At 35.1% G+C, this 17,301-nt stretch overlaps 1 protein-coding gene across 11 annotated transcripts in view; it reads left to right on the top strand.

The window, feature by feature from the left end:
• The window catches only part of LOC108707903 (roundabout homolog 2), a 688,904-nt gene that overhangs the window by 595,906 nt on the left and 75,697 nt on the right, over positions 1-17,301 (top strand). For all 11 annotated transcript variants that reach the window (XM_041581605.1, XM_041581603.1, XM_041581601.1 and 8 more), the window contains exons 5-6: positions 2,881-3,019; positions 12,762-12,889. In XM_041581605.1, coding sequence (XP_041437539.1) covers positions 2,881-3,019; positions 12,762-12,889 — 267 coding nt within the window. The remainder of the gene's footprint in view (positions 1-2,880; positions 3,020-12,761; positions 12,890-17,301) is intronic.

Raw genomic sequence — 17,301 nt, 5'->3', positions numbered from 1 at the left:
ACCTTCTTACGAGCAGGTGGGCATATGGACAGAAATGCAAATGAAGACAGTCAGATGTTTCACAATTAGCCAGTCTCTGATTAGTCATCTAGAGCTCAATTTGGAACATGCTGATGCCTGTAAAGTTGGTGGAATAATTCATCTTGAAGCTTGAATTTCCTACCCTATGGCAAAGTATTTTTGTCAAGAATTGTTAGGACTTTAAACATAGCTAAAGTTGCATACTTTATTTTATCCACCTGGATATTTGTGGTCGGAATTTTAAATATTAAGGGACTGATTTATTAAGGATCAAATGTTTTTTCATAAAAATTCGAGTTTTCAAGGTTATTATTTGGTTAAAAATCACATTTTCAGGTTTAAAAAAACTAGAATTTTTCAAGATTTATTATACCCCCAACCCTGGAAATAGCTGGAGTGATTCAAGTTTTTTTTTTGAGTTGAGTTTTCGAGTTATTAACCCCAAATGCACTGATTCAAGTTTTTTCCATTTGAATTTTTTCCTAAATAAGAAACCATTTCAGTTGGGAGTTCATTCAAGTTCATTCAAGGTATAAAAAACTCTAAAATTTGACCTTTGATAAATAACCCCATAAGACTCCAGATTCCAGATTTTGTAGGTGATATATGTAATTATAGTGTAGATATTGGAAAAAAGGTCTCTACTACACCAATGTTTGTACTAGAGGGCATTATAAGAAATCATGCATGGAATAATCTTTGAGGGTGTGAAATATTCTCAATTTTTTTAATGAATATTTCACTAATCCAGCATGGACCCCAACCATGGTGCAAATGTTGGTCCAATCCAGAAATAAAAACGCAAAATCACAGTTACAAATTAAAATAACTGATTTATTGGTATTGGACCAAAGCAAATCTTGTTTTTGTCTCACTGTATTGTGTCCTATTACTGAACCTAAATTCCTTATAGTTTGAACTATGAAGGCAGTCATTATAAGACATATCATTTATACCTCACATAATACCAAGTCTGGTGTATAGTGTACTTACATGTAATTATAATCATTGAAAATATTTAACATTTCCTAACCATATGCTGTGACCAGAAAGATGTATACTCAAAGTTATGTAAAAGATTCATCTCTAGTATATCTTACACAAGCAATGTTAATTACATTGGCAACCTCCTGCTCTGTGATCACTCTATAGTTTTGCAATTAGCAATATGACTGATTAAAATGGGTCTTCTTAGAGAGAACCTGTGAAAAATAACCTACACTATTTTTCTAAAAGCTATTATCTTTAGCGTGTGCTTGCATTCTTGCCTTCTTTGTGCACTATTATTTCTCAATATTTATCTTTTAATTGGCTGAGCTTGTTTTCAGTAAATATACTTTGATACACTTAGTGACCTTCAAAGACACATTAAAGGAAGGGAAATAGCTTAGAAACAAAATGCTATTATGGCTAATTGTGTAGGAAAATATTCTCTAACCATGTATTGATGCCAAAAGTATTTTTTATACCAGATACCCTTCAGTTGCTTAATCTTTTGACCACTGCAGATATTTGGAAGAATAACATTACTATGGCAAAATGGGCTTTTAGAATAATTGCATTTAACTGCAGTAAATTGGCTTTTCATGGAACCTAAAAATCCTAAAAAATACAATAAGTGTTTGCAAAACATACTGTATTAAACAGAAGCAGTGAAAATGTGCATCACTGCATGTCTCTCATTATAATAATATAATATATGTAGTGGAAATAAAAAAATTGAATGTATTATACCCCTATATACCTAAAAATCCTAAAAAATTCAATAAGTGTTTGCAAAACATACTGTATTAAACAGAAGCAGTGAAAATGTGCATCACTGCATGTCTCTCATTATAATAATATAATATATGTAGTGGAAATAAAAAAATTGAATGGATTATACCCCAAAGATGGAAAAATCCGAATCCAAAAATCCAGTATCTCAGCCCTACCAAGTTTGTACATAAGTCAATGGGAGAGGTCCCTATCCAATTTTGAAATCTGACTATTTTGGCTTTTCAGGTTAAAATCCAAAAAAATTTAGCTTTTCAGGAAGAAGCCTGAAAAAATCTAGTGATTCGGGAAGAAACTACAAAAAAAAAAATATGTACAATTCGGATTCTCTTTCAATCTTTAATTGATTGAATTGATTAATTGATTAAAAGATTGAAAGATAATCAGAATGGTACGGTTTTTTTTTTGGTTTTTTTTGGCCCGATCTGAATAAATTGTGCTTTATTAATAACAAATATGGTCCAATCATGAATTCTAGTTTGGTCAGACTTTTTTTATTTAAACCTGTTGAAAACTAACAGACTACTGTTGCACAAATATGGCAAACCTCCTCATAGATGAACATGGGGGATCTGGTAGGTAAAAGCATCAGGAAGTACTTTTATGGAAGAAAAAATATAAAGCTTATGCAAAGACAATGTTATGATATATTTAAAAACAGTTTAATTTCAGGTGACCGGTATCAGTGTAGTAAACCCTTACTGAGATATTTAAAGTATATCAATATAGGGACATCATTATCAAGTAATGTTTTGTGCAGAGGGGGATATTCATTTAAACTGGAGAAAAATCATAAGTAAGAGACCTGACACTGGTACTTTCCAGCTAAGCAATAAACACATCACTTGTTGGGAAAGGTGTACAAAAGGGGAGTATGTAAAACAAGCAAGACAAGAACTACTACAATAGTCAATCAATGTTTTACTTTTACAAACAAGTGGACATAGCTACCATCATTACATTGTGTTTGTTATTGACAAATTAAAAGCTTTAAAAATAGTAGAAAGCTGTTTTTGTGTATTCCTATTTGTCTGTCCATGTTCTTTAAAAAAAACTTTAATTATCTTTTCTTTGCTTTTTTAGAACGTCCCACATTCCTCAGAAGGCCAATTAATCAAGTTGTTTTAGAAGATGAAGCTGTAGAATTTCGATGTCAGGTCCAGGGAGACCCACAGCCAACTGTCCGATGGAAAAAAGATGATGCAGATTTGCAAAGAGGAAGGTGGGGATTCTTATATTTCTCTCTTTTATGCATATATTCTGCTGTTTATTTTAAAATATATCTATATAATACACTATGGGGCAAATTCACTAAGGCGCGAAGCGCCGAACGCTAGCGTTAATTCGCTAGCGTTTGGCATTTTCGCTACTGCGCAAATTCACTAACGAACGCTGGCGTAGTTTCGCTAGTGTTACTTCGCAACCTTACGCCAGGCAAATCTTCGTTAGCGACGAAACTACGCAAATTCACTAACTTGCGCAGTGTAGCAAACGCTACCTTTTACGCTAGACTTCCTTCGCCACCTCAGACCTGGCGAAGCGCAATAGAGTAGATAGGGATTTTTTCAAATAAAGTCAAAATTTTTTCTAAGTCCCAAAAAACGCTGGCGTGTTTTCTACATTATGGGTGATAGGCTGAAAAAGATCGAAATTTTTTTGGGGCTCCCCTTCCTCCCCCCTACTTTTCCTGACTCATGGCAACTTACCTAGACAGTGGGCACATGTGTAGGGCAAAATAAAATTTTTATTTGCAGATTTGAAGGTTTTCTAGGCATTTGTAGTGCAGATACGTGTTCCTCCATTGAAATTTGAATTTCGCGCCGTATGCAAATAAGCCTTCGCTAGCGTAACTTCGCTTTATATAGCGAAACAACGCTAGCGCAACTCCGCAACCTTACGCTACCCCTGTGCGCAACTTCGGATTTTAGTGAATTTGCGAAGCGCTGGCGAAACTACGCCTGGCGAAGTGCGGCGAAGTTGCGCCTGGCGCAACTTCGCATCTTAGTGAATTTGCCCCTATAACTACTCAGAAGTTACCTGTTTGAGGATTGTTGATCCCTATTTGTCCCTGCAATTTATTTGAAGAATAAATACTGTAATTCTAAAATTAAATGTGAAACATGTTTCTATAAAACTTCTTAGATATAGTGAATGACAATATTATTTAATTGGTTCTTTAATACTGAAAATCAACATTTTATAATTTGGTTTGGAAAATAACATTTTATTTGGCTTGTAATGAATATATTTATTACAACTCTAGTCTGATTTCTCAGTTTGGGAAATGTCATGTCTTAGAGGGCAGCTGTGTTCTGTAATTACTAAACATGTAAAGCAAAATCTGTTCTCTTTGGTTAGTGAAGGGATTTTCAATTACAAGAGGAAATTTATGACACTGTAATAACTATTTTAACCTTCTGAAGAGACTAAGGGTTTTGTGCCAACTCTTCAAGAGCAAGAGTAGTTGTGTTTTTGCAGTCAGAAAAGCTTGCACGTGTCTTTCTCTGTGTGTTCTTTCAGTTTAGCATCTGGCTTCTCTTAGTAAATACATCTGTAATGAAATTTCAGTCTCTGCTTGTGAGGAGCTCTACTAGACATTTGCTGATTACACGAGTATTCTTTGGAACAGGAAGTGCCAAACAGACCGTCTGTAAAAAAGATTGGCTGGCTCCCACATGCAGTAGTAAATGGAAAATGGAAAACATGTATTTATTTTCTGAAGATAAACTTTAAAAAAATCATATGCTGCTCTTTTTGCAATTAAAAGGCTGTTTAGAAATAAAAAAGAATTGCACTTAATATTATCACTACATGTATACTCTGCCTGCCTGATATTGCAGGTGAAAAAATTAAGAAACAGTAATAGCTTGTATCACATTAATGCTGTAATTGTACCAGGCTTTGGGCTAAATATAGTCAAGCAGATAAAAGTAGAAACACATTTTTGGAGTCAACTACATATTGAACTAAATATGTATTTAAACTTTACAGTTTAGGTGGTTAGTAAAAATGTCGGACTATTTTGATACTGTAATCTAGCATCTGTGTTCCCTTGGCATTGGGATATACCATTATCTTCAACATTTGATTCCCCATCAGTTCCTTGCAATTGAGACCTATCCTTGCTACAGCCACCAATTAGATCATTAGCTGTCCCAAAGAATCACAGAGCCTGTAAAATGATGAATGATTAAAACATTAAAAAAAACTTTAACATCTTCTTCTACAAGTTATGGTGACTTTTAGTATAACTTTAAGCCTCAAAATATGGACAAAGATAATAATGGCAAGAATAGCTATGGCTTTTACATGCTCACTGAGAACCCTACCCTTGAAAAGAACCGTGATATAGCTGGTTAGACAGTCTACTATCTACCCTCGAACCAGAAATGTCAATCAAGCCACATTTATAACTAAAACATTGTGAGCATTCCTCATTGGATTATGAATCAGTGCCAACATCTTGGTATATCAGCTTCCTGGGTGATTTTTTATATCAGTCTCCCTTATTAAAACCAAAAGGTCTGTATTGTGTGTTTACAAACTAAATATAGTATATTGCAACTCAGAAGGACTATTTATTTGTAGTTCTAACATTTAAAGTTCTTGTATTTTTCCACAAATGTTTCTACATTTCCCACTTTTCCTTTTCTTGATATAACTGAAATGCATTTATTGCCCATGAGTTGGCATAAACGATTATGTCCTTACAGAGTATCATGTGTTCAAGAACTTGTATAACAGTCCAAGATAAAGTACTGTATATCAGAAACTTTTTTACACATTGAGTTGAAAAATATATTTCCTCTGAGATACAGTAGGTTTCGTGGCTCGTAATGTCAATGTTTTAAAGTAGAACACCTCCAATACCTATGAACTACAAGGTTAAAAACACTTTTACACTTAAATGCAGCACATGGAGGCAGATTTATTGTCGCTCATTATTTTTAAATGGATTGGCCCTGAGTTTCTAATAATTTTCTTCATTACTGCCAATTCATAAGTACAAAAAAAAAATGTTTTTCTCAATTTAGTTAAGTCCCTTGTTGAGGAGTATTGCATAGAAATAAATGGAATGCTTGTTCTGCTTGAGGAGGTGATACAATTCAAAGTTCTTAGAAGCCCCAGTTTGGATTCCTCAGTTTGTATTTCAATTAATATGATTTGTAGATACAGACAAACACACATAGTGAAAAGTGGAGTTACTAGGCAATGGTTGGCCCCTGGTTATGTCAACGTTGGTGCTGTTACAGAACCACTTGTATGCCATGCATTGCAATTTAATTTTCATAAAATAAACTAACGACTTAATTCCAGTTTTGATATCATTATCGTGGTTTTAAAGATCCCAAATAATGCCATTTGAAAACAACAGGCATTTTTGGAATTCTTGCTTTATTTTGTTGAAACTGATGGTAACAGTATTTCTGTAATTTTGTTTCCCATGTTATCCTTTTGCTTTTTTAGTCTTGAGAGAGTTTGTTTCTCCACTTTGTCACAGCTGGTTACCAATCAATCTCAATTCACGGTACAGTGATGATGGCGCATGTTGTCCAGGGGCCAGATCTGATTGGGTTGCATTTTTCTGCAGTGTTTCATATCTGAAAAAAAAAGTGTGCACAGAGTAAAGATTGCCAGCACACTTTTGTAACTTCCATTAATCACATGCAGCAACAATGAATGCATTCATACAAACCAATACAGGATCCCTTCATCAAAATAACACACTTTCTGTTAGTGTTTCCCCTATTACAATTTTGCCATATTTTTCTGCTTCCAATTAAACTTCAAACTCTTATCCCAAGAGTTCAGTTTGCTAGAATCCCTCTAATAATGAAACTAGCTCTTTTGAACTATCTGGCTATTATAGGCTTCCCTTTTCTGCAGACTGCTACAATATTGGCTCTCTGAAACATTTTACAAGCACATTTGAGCAGAAGGCTAAGTATGTTAGGCTATTAAACAAAGGAACTATTGAAACATTTTTCAGATAACATTGTAATATAACTCAGGTTATACTTTCCAGAGTGGGGAGGGAAAAAGAAAGAAAAGAAAGAAAAACACACACACACAACAAAAGCTGTATGTATGCCAGTAGATTTCTATTAACACTTGGGAGACAGAGAGAGCTTTTCTTCTGGCCTTGGTTATACATTTTATACATTGTACTCTCAATACTTGAATGCGATTTCTCACAGTTCATATGTAATGTCTAGGCTGGGTATTGAAACATCACTATTCCGCTTATAATTTTACAAAGCTATTTTTTTGCTTCAGGTAAGTTTCATTGAGCAACTGACAAATATAAAGCAGCTATAGATAATTTAAATGAAGTAGTTATGGATTTAGCACCAGTAATGGTTACTCAGAAGCTGTATCCAATGTTTAGCGTTACACAGAGGAACAAATTACTACTGTTATTGCTTACAATCATAGTGTGCCATACAGAAAGACTTGCTCCATATTTCTTCAGTGATCACTGGGCAGTATAAATGAGTGGCCACGCAAGTGAGAAGTTAATGACCCAGTCTTGGAGAGTTGAAGGTGTCATCTCATAGTAATAGAATCCACAGCTTGGAAGAAGGCCTTATGCACAGATAGGTGGGTTTAGCTATTAAGGATATCAATACTATTACTCCAGCAATGCAAATACAGGTATGGAATCTGTTATACCAAAACCTATACTCCAGGAGGCTCCAAATTATGGAAAGACCATCTCCCATAGACCCCAAATAATTCAAATTTGTAAAAACTATTTCCTTTTTCTCTGTAATATTAAAACAGTATTTTGTACTTGAGACTATTGGGTTTATTTAATGTTTACATTTATAGTAAAATTAAGGTATGAAGATCCAAATTATGGAAAGATCCGTTATCTGTAAAATCCCAGGTCCCGTGAATTCTGGATAACAGGTCCCATACCTGTAGTAATAAAACAGTATGCAGTTCTTGATCCAAACTAAGAAATAATTAATCCTTACTGTAGGCAAACCCATCCTGTTGGGTTTAACTAATGTTTAAATAATTTTCTAGTAGACTTAAAGTAGGAATTATGGAAAGATTTGTTATGTAGCATTCATGGATAACAGGTCTCTTACCTGTACTAATAAATAAGTACTTGTATCTTCTTAAAGGAATTGTTCAGTATAAAAAAATAAAAACCGAGTAAATAGATAGGCTGTGCAAAAAAAAAAAATCAATTTAGTTAGTTAGCCAAACATATAGGGTCAGATGTATCAAGGGTCGAATTTCGAGGGGTTAAATCCCTTGAAATTCGACTGGGGAATAGAATAGGGAATTCGGGCGAATTTACGCGCTGGCGAATAGTCGAATGGGCGAATATTCGCCCGCAAATAGTCGCACGATCGAATATTCGATCAAAGGATTTTCATTCGATCGAATGATCGATCGAATGCCTTTTTATTCGATCAAAAACTTAGAAAGAAAGCCTATGGGACTTTCCCATAGGCTTTTAAAGCAATTCGGTAGGTTTAATCTGGCGAAGTTGGCAGTCGAATGATTTTTAAAAGAGACAGTACTTCGACTATCGAATGGGTGAATAGTCGCAGCGTTTTTTCACTCAATCTATTCGAATCATTCTACTCAGGCGAATTTACGCCAATTCGATAGTCGAGGAGCACAAAAAACTACTCAAAATTTTAGTTTTTTCCCTCTATTCATTCATCCGAGCTTAGTGAATGTGCCCCAAAATCTATAAAGAATGGAGTGACTGGATGTCTAACATACTACACTACTACAGAACACTACTTTCTACTACTTCTCTCTTTGTTTCCACTGATTGGTTACCAGTCACTAACCAATCAGTGACTTGAGGGGGAGGGAAGCATATGGGTCATAACTGTTTGCTTTTGAATCTGAACTGAATGCTATGGCTCAATTGCAAATCACTAAACAGTTATGTCCCATGTGGCCCCCCTTATAGTCGCTGACTAACTCAGAGTTAGAGAGCTGCAAAGCAGGAAGTTGAGTTCTGGTCTGCTCTGTTAGACATCTGCTCACTCCAGTCTTTATAGATTACATTTTTTGCTAGCTAACTTAATTAGAAACATTTTTTTTTTATTTTGCACAACCTATCTGTTTCCCCAGTTTGTATTTTTACACTGAACAGTTACTTTAAATCTTCTTTGCTAAAAATGCTTCATTGCTTAAAACCTACAGTATTGAGTCTGATCTGAGTTTCACCAAAAATCACTACTTGGACCCAGTGGCATAACTAGATGTTGCTGGGCCCTACAGCAAATTAATTTTAGGGCCCCCAACATAACCAGTGTTTGTCCTGTTTTACCAATATATGTTGAAATTGCTCATCAATGAGAGCCTCATGGGGCCCCTGTACCTCCTGGGCCCCCCTGCAGCCGCAGGGTCTGCTTCCTCTGTAGTTACGCCCCTGCTTGGACCTCTGTGTTTCTCTTTATACAATTCAACTTAAAAAGCTCATTCAGGCTTCCATGACCATGTTTATATTGACACAAGACTTTCCTGCAATATCTCGATCTAATCTTTCAACTACATTTTCGCTACGTACTATTGCATGTTATGTCTATCAAACATAACTAATGCTTATGGTAAAAAGCTTGTATGAAGTTAGTGTCCAGAGCAGCAATGAGTCTATTGAGCTCCATGCAGTGTGTTGTGTGTTTTCTGGGCATATTCTTAATCCTTGCCTGGGTGTGCCTTTTGATGATTTGCAGACATTTACTTACATTGACATATTTGATAAATGCACCCTAATATATAGGTATTTTTCCTTTAGAGATCTTTATTTATATGACTACTTTGAGCTTATATTGACAACTATTAAAATTATATTTAAAAAAAAGCACTTTAATGCAATTGATATTTTCTATTTTTATAGCCTTTGTACTGACCCTTATTATAGAGTGACTGTATCCCAGTCATCTGATTGTACCTATGATGTGCAGCTAGTGACTCGTGGAAGTGCTCCCAAGTCTGGCCTGGCAGTTTCAGGATTGCAGGCTTTTATTGCTTATACTGGAATTGACTTCTCAGTGCAATAGATCAACAGTATCACAATAGCAGGGTGTGTATCTACATGATACACTGATATTAAGTCTGAATTACAGAGATGTGATGGGATAACCCTACTGGTATTTTTATTTGCTGCAAACTATTTCTACACAGCAAACCATTTCATTATTGATGCAGACAAAGCAAGTGAAAGTCATAAGGTGTTGAAAAATAAATTAATTGTGTAACATTTTATTATGAGATGCCATATATTATTCTTGATGACCTTCTTCTTTGCTCCCTGATGTATGTTTGAGCATCTGCTGTGTATTTAGTATTCAGGAGATGGACAAATGGCTGATATTATTGCACTTCATCTTTAAGTTGCAAAATCCTTTGTGAATTATCCCTAAACATTTTGGCCTTTCGCTGTTGTTGAAATTGAGCAAATGTTTTCATTGATTTTGTTGCAGTAAATCCACATTTTTTTTGTTAGCCTGAGCAGATAAATTAGATCCCTTGGGCCTATAAACAGTATGTATCACCTAATGTATGTGCATTATTTCATTTATTGACACTGGACAAGCTTTAAATGTCTAGTTCCCTAGGCTATGCCACCCTCATCCAGATCATTGCAACACTTTCCCTGTCCCTTCTGTAGATCTAGCTTTTACATTTATATTGATGACCTTGAAGAGGAAGACAAATGTGTTTTATATACATACTGAATGCCAGTCCAGCTCTTGGCAGGTTTATTGGTTATTAAATCTAAAGTTAGCTCTTTGTATATCTTATATACATGTATATATATATATATATATATATATATATATATATATATATATATATATATGATTTGCATAATATTATGTTTTATCAAAATAAGTTTTCAGATGATAAGGGAAAAGTTTGGTCATATGGGGCATCAGAGGCAAAAGCTGATGATGATCTGTTGGATACATTTATCATGGTGGGTGAAACTGACGTTCTTACTAAGGCAGAAGGCAATGAGCGGCTGCAAAGGGTCTTGCACATATGTTGGTTGTTATTCCATATAAATATGGTAAAAAATGCCAACATATACTTTTCTCTTTTATTCCATTTATCATGAAATGCTCTCTGGATCAGTCTGGTTTATGGACAAAGGGTGAAACCTGGGAACAAAGTAAAGATTGGAGCAAAGAACAGAGATAAGGAAAATATGTTAGAAGGGTCGTGCTGACTGTTCTGGTTTCATGTCACTTATTGAAATAGTGATTTGTGGGAACAGATAGGCGCCTTATATATAATCTGGTAAAACTCTTTTTCCACTGTGTCAGGCCAGCTATCCTTGAGCTTAAATTATATAGAGGATATCACAATTTGTGTGTTAATGTGCAACTGCATTGCTGTTTTCCATCAGATCCAACAATAAATGTAAAGGACTGTACATCTCAAAAACAAGTAATTTAAAAAGTGTTTCTTGTGAAACCACATGTACAGTATGTAGAAATGTAACTTAGCATCACTGAAACATCAGTCTTTAGAAATGTAGACATTTTAGTTTTTGTTGCAGAATTGCAGCTTGTTCATCACTACTAGTGATGGGCGAATTTATTCACCAATCGCAAATTCACGGCGTATTTGTGCGATTCGCCGCCAGTGAATAAATTTGCGGAATGCCTGCGAAAATTCGCCAGCAAAAATTCGAAAAAAAATGGATGCCGGCGTCAAAAACGGCCGCTGGCGTAAAAAAAAACGGGCCCCGGCATCAAAAACGGGCGCAGGCGTCAAAAACGAGATGCCGGAGCCGTTTCGTGAATTCGCCCATCACTAATCACTACCCTTACACAATCAAGTTAATGTTATGAATCCTTGGGCATCAAACGTAGGGGGTTATGCAGAAATGTTCCATTACATTAGGTCCATTACACCACGTAATACCAATAGGTTCATGGTAAAGGTTAATGGTTAATGAATATAAGGTACAAAATTAGCTGCCCATCAGAAGGTACCATTTACTAGTTTGTTTGTTTGTTTGTTTGTAGTAAAACTCGTAAAAAATCCAAATACATACAATTTTCCCTCTCTTCCAACATGTTTTCCTTTGTTAGTATTTAATTTATGGTTTGTAAACCCACATTCAGTGAGCATAGCTTAATGAAAATGTGATTCCACTTCAAGGAGGTCTAAAAAATTAGATTATGCTCAGTTCACATTTGCAAAATAATGACTGTATTATGAAGAAGATAAAACAGTGAATGCAATATTTTTATCAAATTTATTTCACCTGGTGAAATGTTATAACATTACCCTCTAAGAATTTAAATTGTACTCAAGAAACAGTCACTATTTTAGAATACAAAAAAAAAATATAATAAGATGAAAACATACTATTTTAGATTACAAAAATGAAACATATAAGAGTTTGTGTCTTCTTAAACAATAAGGCTGTGTTTTCTGCTTATCTAGTGCATTTATCAGCATCAAGAATACATTTCTTTTCAGGAGAGAATCCTTTTGGCTTCTGAGTAAAACCAGTCCTCTGAGATTAGAATAATATAAAGTGGTCCAGTGATGGGATTAAAGGTTTATCAGAGTAATGATATGGTTAAACAGAAACAGTAAAGCCAGAAAAGCATTAAAAAAGTAATGTACACTGTGTGAGATATAACAGTGTCAGTCATGTATAGAGAAATGATAGTATCTGTTCAGCCTTACTGCTGTGCATGATGGAACAAACGACTGATATTATTAATAATGCTCAAAAGAGAGTGATTATAGCACTACTAATTTTATGGCTTTAAACTTTTTAACTAATGCTTAGAATAATAAGAATGTCATCAAGATTTATGTGCATGAGAAATTATTAAAGGCTAACATAAATGGTGTCAAAAGATTTGTTCAAGATGGATTTGATTATTCCAGGTAACACCAGTGTAGGTTTGAAGCTAGAAGTCTATTTTGATACCTACGTTTTGTGTCCTGAAATACAGATACGACATCAAGGATGACTATACTTTGAGAATTAAGAAGGCTACCAGCAGCGATGAAGGGACCTTCACATGTATTTCTGAAAACCGGGTTGGGAAAATAGAAGCAGCAGCCACACTCACAGTGAGAGGTGAGTTACTCTACTTGACACTGAATTGAAAAAATAATACATTGAATTGGTGGTAGGTCTAGAATAAAGATTGGCAGCTAAAACAGGGTTTTAGGTTGGATATCAAAGCTGGTGTATTTGAGTTATGGAGGTATAGTTGAGACCCAAATTTTTCTGGCAAGCAAAGACCGTTCTATGTTTTATGGCCTATTGAAATCAACCCTACTGGACTCTCCATTATAGAGCAATGATGAATAATCTAGAACACCCAAATTGCTCCTAAACATCATCACTCAATTCTAGCCTACAAATATATGTTTTAAGGAGACAATAACATACACTTAGGGGCCCATTTACTTAGCTCGAGTGAAGGAATAGAAGAAAAAATACTTTGAATTTCGAATGGTCGAATATGGCTACTTCGACCATTGAATTGGCTACTACAACCTTCGACTATGACTTCGAATCAAACAATTAGAACTAAAAATCGTTAGACTATTTGACCATTCCATAGTCGAAGTACTGTCTCTTTAAAAAATACTTCGACCCCCTACTTCGTGTCCTAAAACCTACCAAGGCCAATTTTAGCCCATGGGGAAGGTCCCCATAGGCTTCCTAACAATTTTCTGACCCTTTGATCGATGGATTAAAATCCTTTGACTCGTTCGATTCGAAGGATTTAATCGTTCGATCGTAGGAATAGTGCTAAATCCTTCGACTTCGATATTCGAAGTCGAAGGATTTACATTCGGCAGTTGAATATAGAGGGTTAATTAACCCTCGATATTCGACCCTATGTAAATCTGCCCCATAATGTATTACATAGCAAGTGATTCATGTTGTCAGCAGAGACAGTATTTAGGGGCAATTCTTTCCATTTTGGAACTGTGTTTTGAGCATAGAAATATGAAAAAACACCCAAACATTTTATTTTGCTTCTCAGCAGCCTGGAAAGTTAAATTGCTAGAGTGACTTCCTGTGCTTGAAATTGAAATCTGCAGAATAAAAGATAACGTTCAAAGAAAATGCTAAAGTTACTTTAACCAATCACATTAGTATTTGTTTTAAGTTTTAAACTACGACCTTACTTTTAACTAATCCCTATTACAGGTACCTTTCCCAACCAATAGCTAGAAGCAGGGAAAAGAGATAGAACCATCGCAATATATATTGCTTTTTTTCTCTAAGGATACAGATGAGTGCCTTTCATTTTGATGTTTAAAGCCACATTTCATACTGGTGTAATGAATGATTCAGAAAATCTTGTTAGGAGTCCTATTTTGCTTGCAAGGGAATCTTGAAAGGAAGGGACACATCAAAAATGGAAAAACTTTAAAAAAAAATGTAGAACTTTGTTTAAAATATTGCATGCATTTCCAGTGGCAAACATCATTTTTCAACACTGGATAGCCACTCTATTTCACAGTTTAATGGTGCATGCTGAATGCTTTCAGGAAAGCTAGAAAAGGGTTTATAAAAACATGTTTAGCATAATCTCTCCTTTACCTTTCACATACAGTATTGCATGTTTTTGTGAATATTTCATTTTAAATCATACCATGGCTATCTGATTCATGGTGATAACATTTCTGTCTTTAAATAAAATACACCCTAATCCCATTTTTTACAGACTACAATGATTTTGCTACATATATTCACAATTGATGCCCTTTTGCCGCTATGTGGTATAGCATCACTGGATTGAAATGTGCGAATTGAACAAAAATGTAATTTTACCCATACAAAGCCCCTGCATAATTTGGCATAAAATGAATAACATTTATAAGCTAGCATCAAGTAAAAGGGTTCTCCTATATGTAAAATGGTAAAAGTAATATATCAGAATTTACACCAAGGGTTTATACAACTCTAGACTTAGGGGCCTATTTATGAAACCTCAATTTATTCTGGTTAAGTTTTTTTTAGGGGGAAAACTCGAATTTTTGATAGAAAAAAACTTGAATTTTTAGAGATTTATTATGCCCAAAGCTGCTAAAAATCTAAATCCAAAAATATTCCAGCTAAAACCTGTCGAGATCATGTAGAAGTCAATAGCAGATGTCATTCTTACAATTTGAAGATGTTTCTTGACTTCATGATCTATGTTGGATAATCCTGAAAAAGATGCGGTTTTCAGTTGACAACGCACAAAAGTGTGTGATTCAAGCATCAAATTAGACACGATTTTGTTGAGACTTTTAACATACAGACTTTTTCAGGCTGATTATTTGATAAATGAGTTAAACTTGTGGATTAGAGTAGGGCCATTGTCCTAGGATCAAAAATCACTATTAAGTATGTGATTTTCCTCATATTTTGTTCACAAATATTCAGCATAAATCGTAGGATAGTTTAGTATGAAAGTTGCAGTTCGGTCTTTCTAAGTAGTCATTTATTTACATTCCTCAATTACATGCAAGGGTCCAATGAAAAAACAAGCATAGGTAAAATACACTAATTGGCCGATTCACTAACTTTGAGTAAAGGATTCGAAGTTAAAAAACTTCGAATTTCGAAGTTTTTTTTGGGCTACTTCGACCATCGAATGGGCTACTTCGACCTTCGGACTAGGACTACGACTTCGAATCGAAGGATTCAAACTAAAAATTGTTCGACTATTCGACCATTCGATAGTCGAAGACCTGTCTCTTTAAAAAAAACTTCGACCCCCTAGTTCGGCATCTAAAAGCTACCAAAGTCAATGTTAGCCTATGGGGAAGGTCCCTATAGGCTTGGCTAACTTTTTTTGATCGAAGTATCTTCCTTCGATCGTTGGATTAAAATCCTTCGATCGTTCGATCGTACTATCTGCCCTAAATCCTTCGACTTCGATATTCGAAGTCGAAGGATTTCAATTCCCAGTCGAATATTGAGGGTTAATTAACCCTCGATATTCGACCCTTAGTGAATCAGCCCCCATGGGGCAGATTTACTAAGCTCGAGTGAATAATTTGAATGCAAAAATATTAAACTTTTGAAGTATTTTTTTGGGTACTTCGACCATCGAATTGGTCAAATTCGATCTAATTAGATCGAATCGAATGAACGATTTGAACAATTTCATCGTTCAATCAAATGATTTTTATTCGATTGAAGCTTTTGTGCTAAAATCCTTCAAATTAGATATTTGAACTCGAAGGATTTTACTTCGAGGGTCAATTCGAGGGTTTTTTAACCCTCGAAATTCGACCCTTGATAAATCTGTCCCTAAGTACGGCTGTAAATGTATAGGGCTGTCTTGTTCCTAAACATGATGTGCCTTGTGCTTCATTCACATTAGTAAAAGCAATAGCATATTGGTAGTGATGGGCGAATTTGCGCCGTTTTGCTTTGCCGAAAAATTCGTGAAACGGCGCCGGCGTCTCTTTTTTGACGCCGGCGCCCGTTTTTTCGACGCCGGCGCCCGTTTTTGACGCGAATTTTCGCAGGCGTTTCGCGAATTTATTCGCTGGTGGCGAATCACGCAAATTCGCCGTGAATTCGCACTATGTATATTCTGCTATATCTAGCTGTTATGAGTTCTATAGTAAATAAATCTGTATGAGCTGTCTATTACTTCTTACTCAGTTGAGTGAACCTGGTCTAAATCAATGTTAAAGCTACATGTACTCTATAAACCTAAGCATGCATAGAAGCTATGTTTATAAAGTTAAGGCTTAAAACAGTGTTTCAGAGCTCATGACCCTCTTCACTTATTCTTAAAATCACCCTTAATTAAAAACGTAAGTCACAAATTGTTAAGTTAAGATTCAATTTCTGAAAAATGGCTTTACTTGCGCTTAAGCAGAGTTGTTTGGTAGTTTGCTTGTGCCTATATAATTGGCTTTAATAGCGCATTTGACACAAGGTAAAGTTTAACGCAATTCCATTGTAGGAAATATATCACATCATGTACTATTAAAGCTGTTTTATCTTTAGGTCTTATAGGAGAGACCTGTCAGAATGATATTCTCAGTTAGATAGCATCACTAATACACTTCACTGCTAAGGGTTAGAAAAAGTCCATCCTGCTTTTTTTATCGGAGAAGATTTTAGTACCGTAATATTTTAGGATACAAATGGGTCCTTCTGATTTATATTTTGCTTCAACCACTACAACCTACAATGAAACTAGTAGGATTGCAGTAAGATAAAACATTTTCATGACAGGTAATATCATAAATTTTCCAGTTCAAGGTAATAACCATACATATCTGTGAAGCTTAATGCTACAAAAAAATAACAGACTCTGCTTTAGTCCAACAGCAATAAATAGCCAGTATGTTTTTTTCTCTTTTAATATTGTGCTTTAGCTGTATTTTATTTCTGTAATTGTATGCTCAGAGGCAGCCACAAAAAATGTGGATTGCACGGTTTAGTAATTATGGCTACAGGAATCTTTATCAGCTACCTGCCCAAGGGTGATTTGCGTTTCTGCTCATTATGTTGATATT

Source organism: Xenopus laevis, chromosome 2L, assembly GCF_017654675.1.
Source record: "Xenopus laevis strain J_2021 chromosome 2L, Xenopus_laevis_v10.1, whole genome shotgun sequence".
NCBI classification, from domain to species: Eukaryota; Metazoa; Chordata; class Amphibia; order Anura; family Pipidae; genus Xenopus; species Xenopus laevis.
The sequence above is the reverse complement of the archived record's forward strand: the minus strand, read 5'-3'. Positions and strand labels throughout refer to the sequence as shown.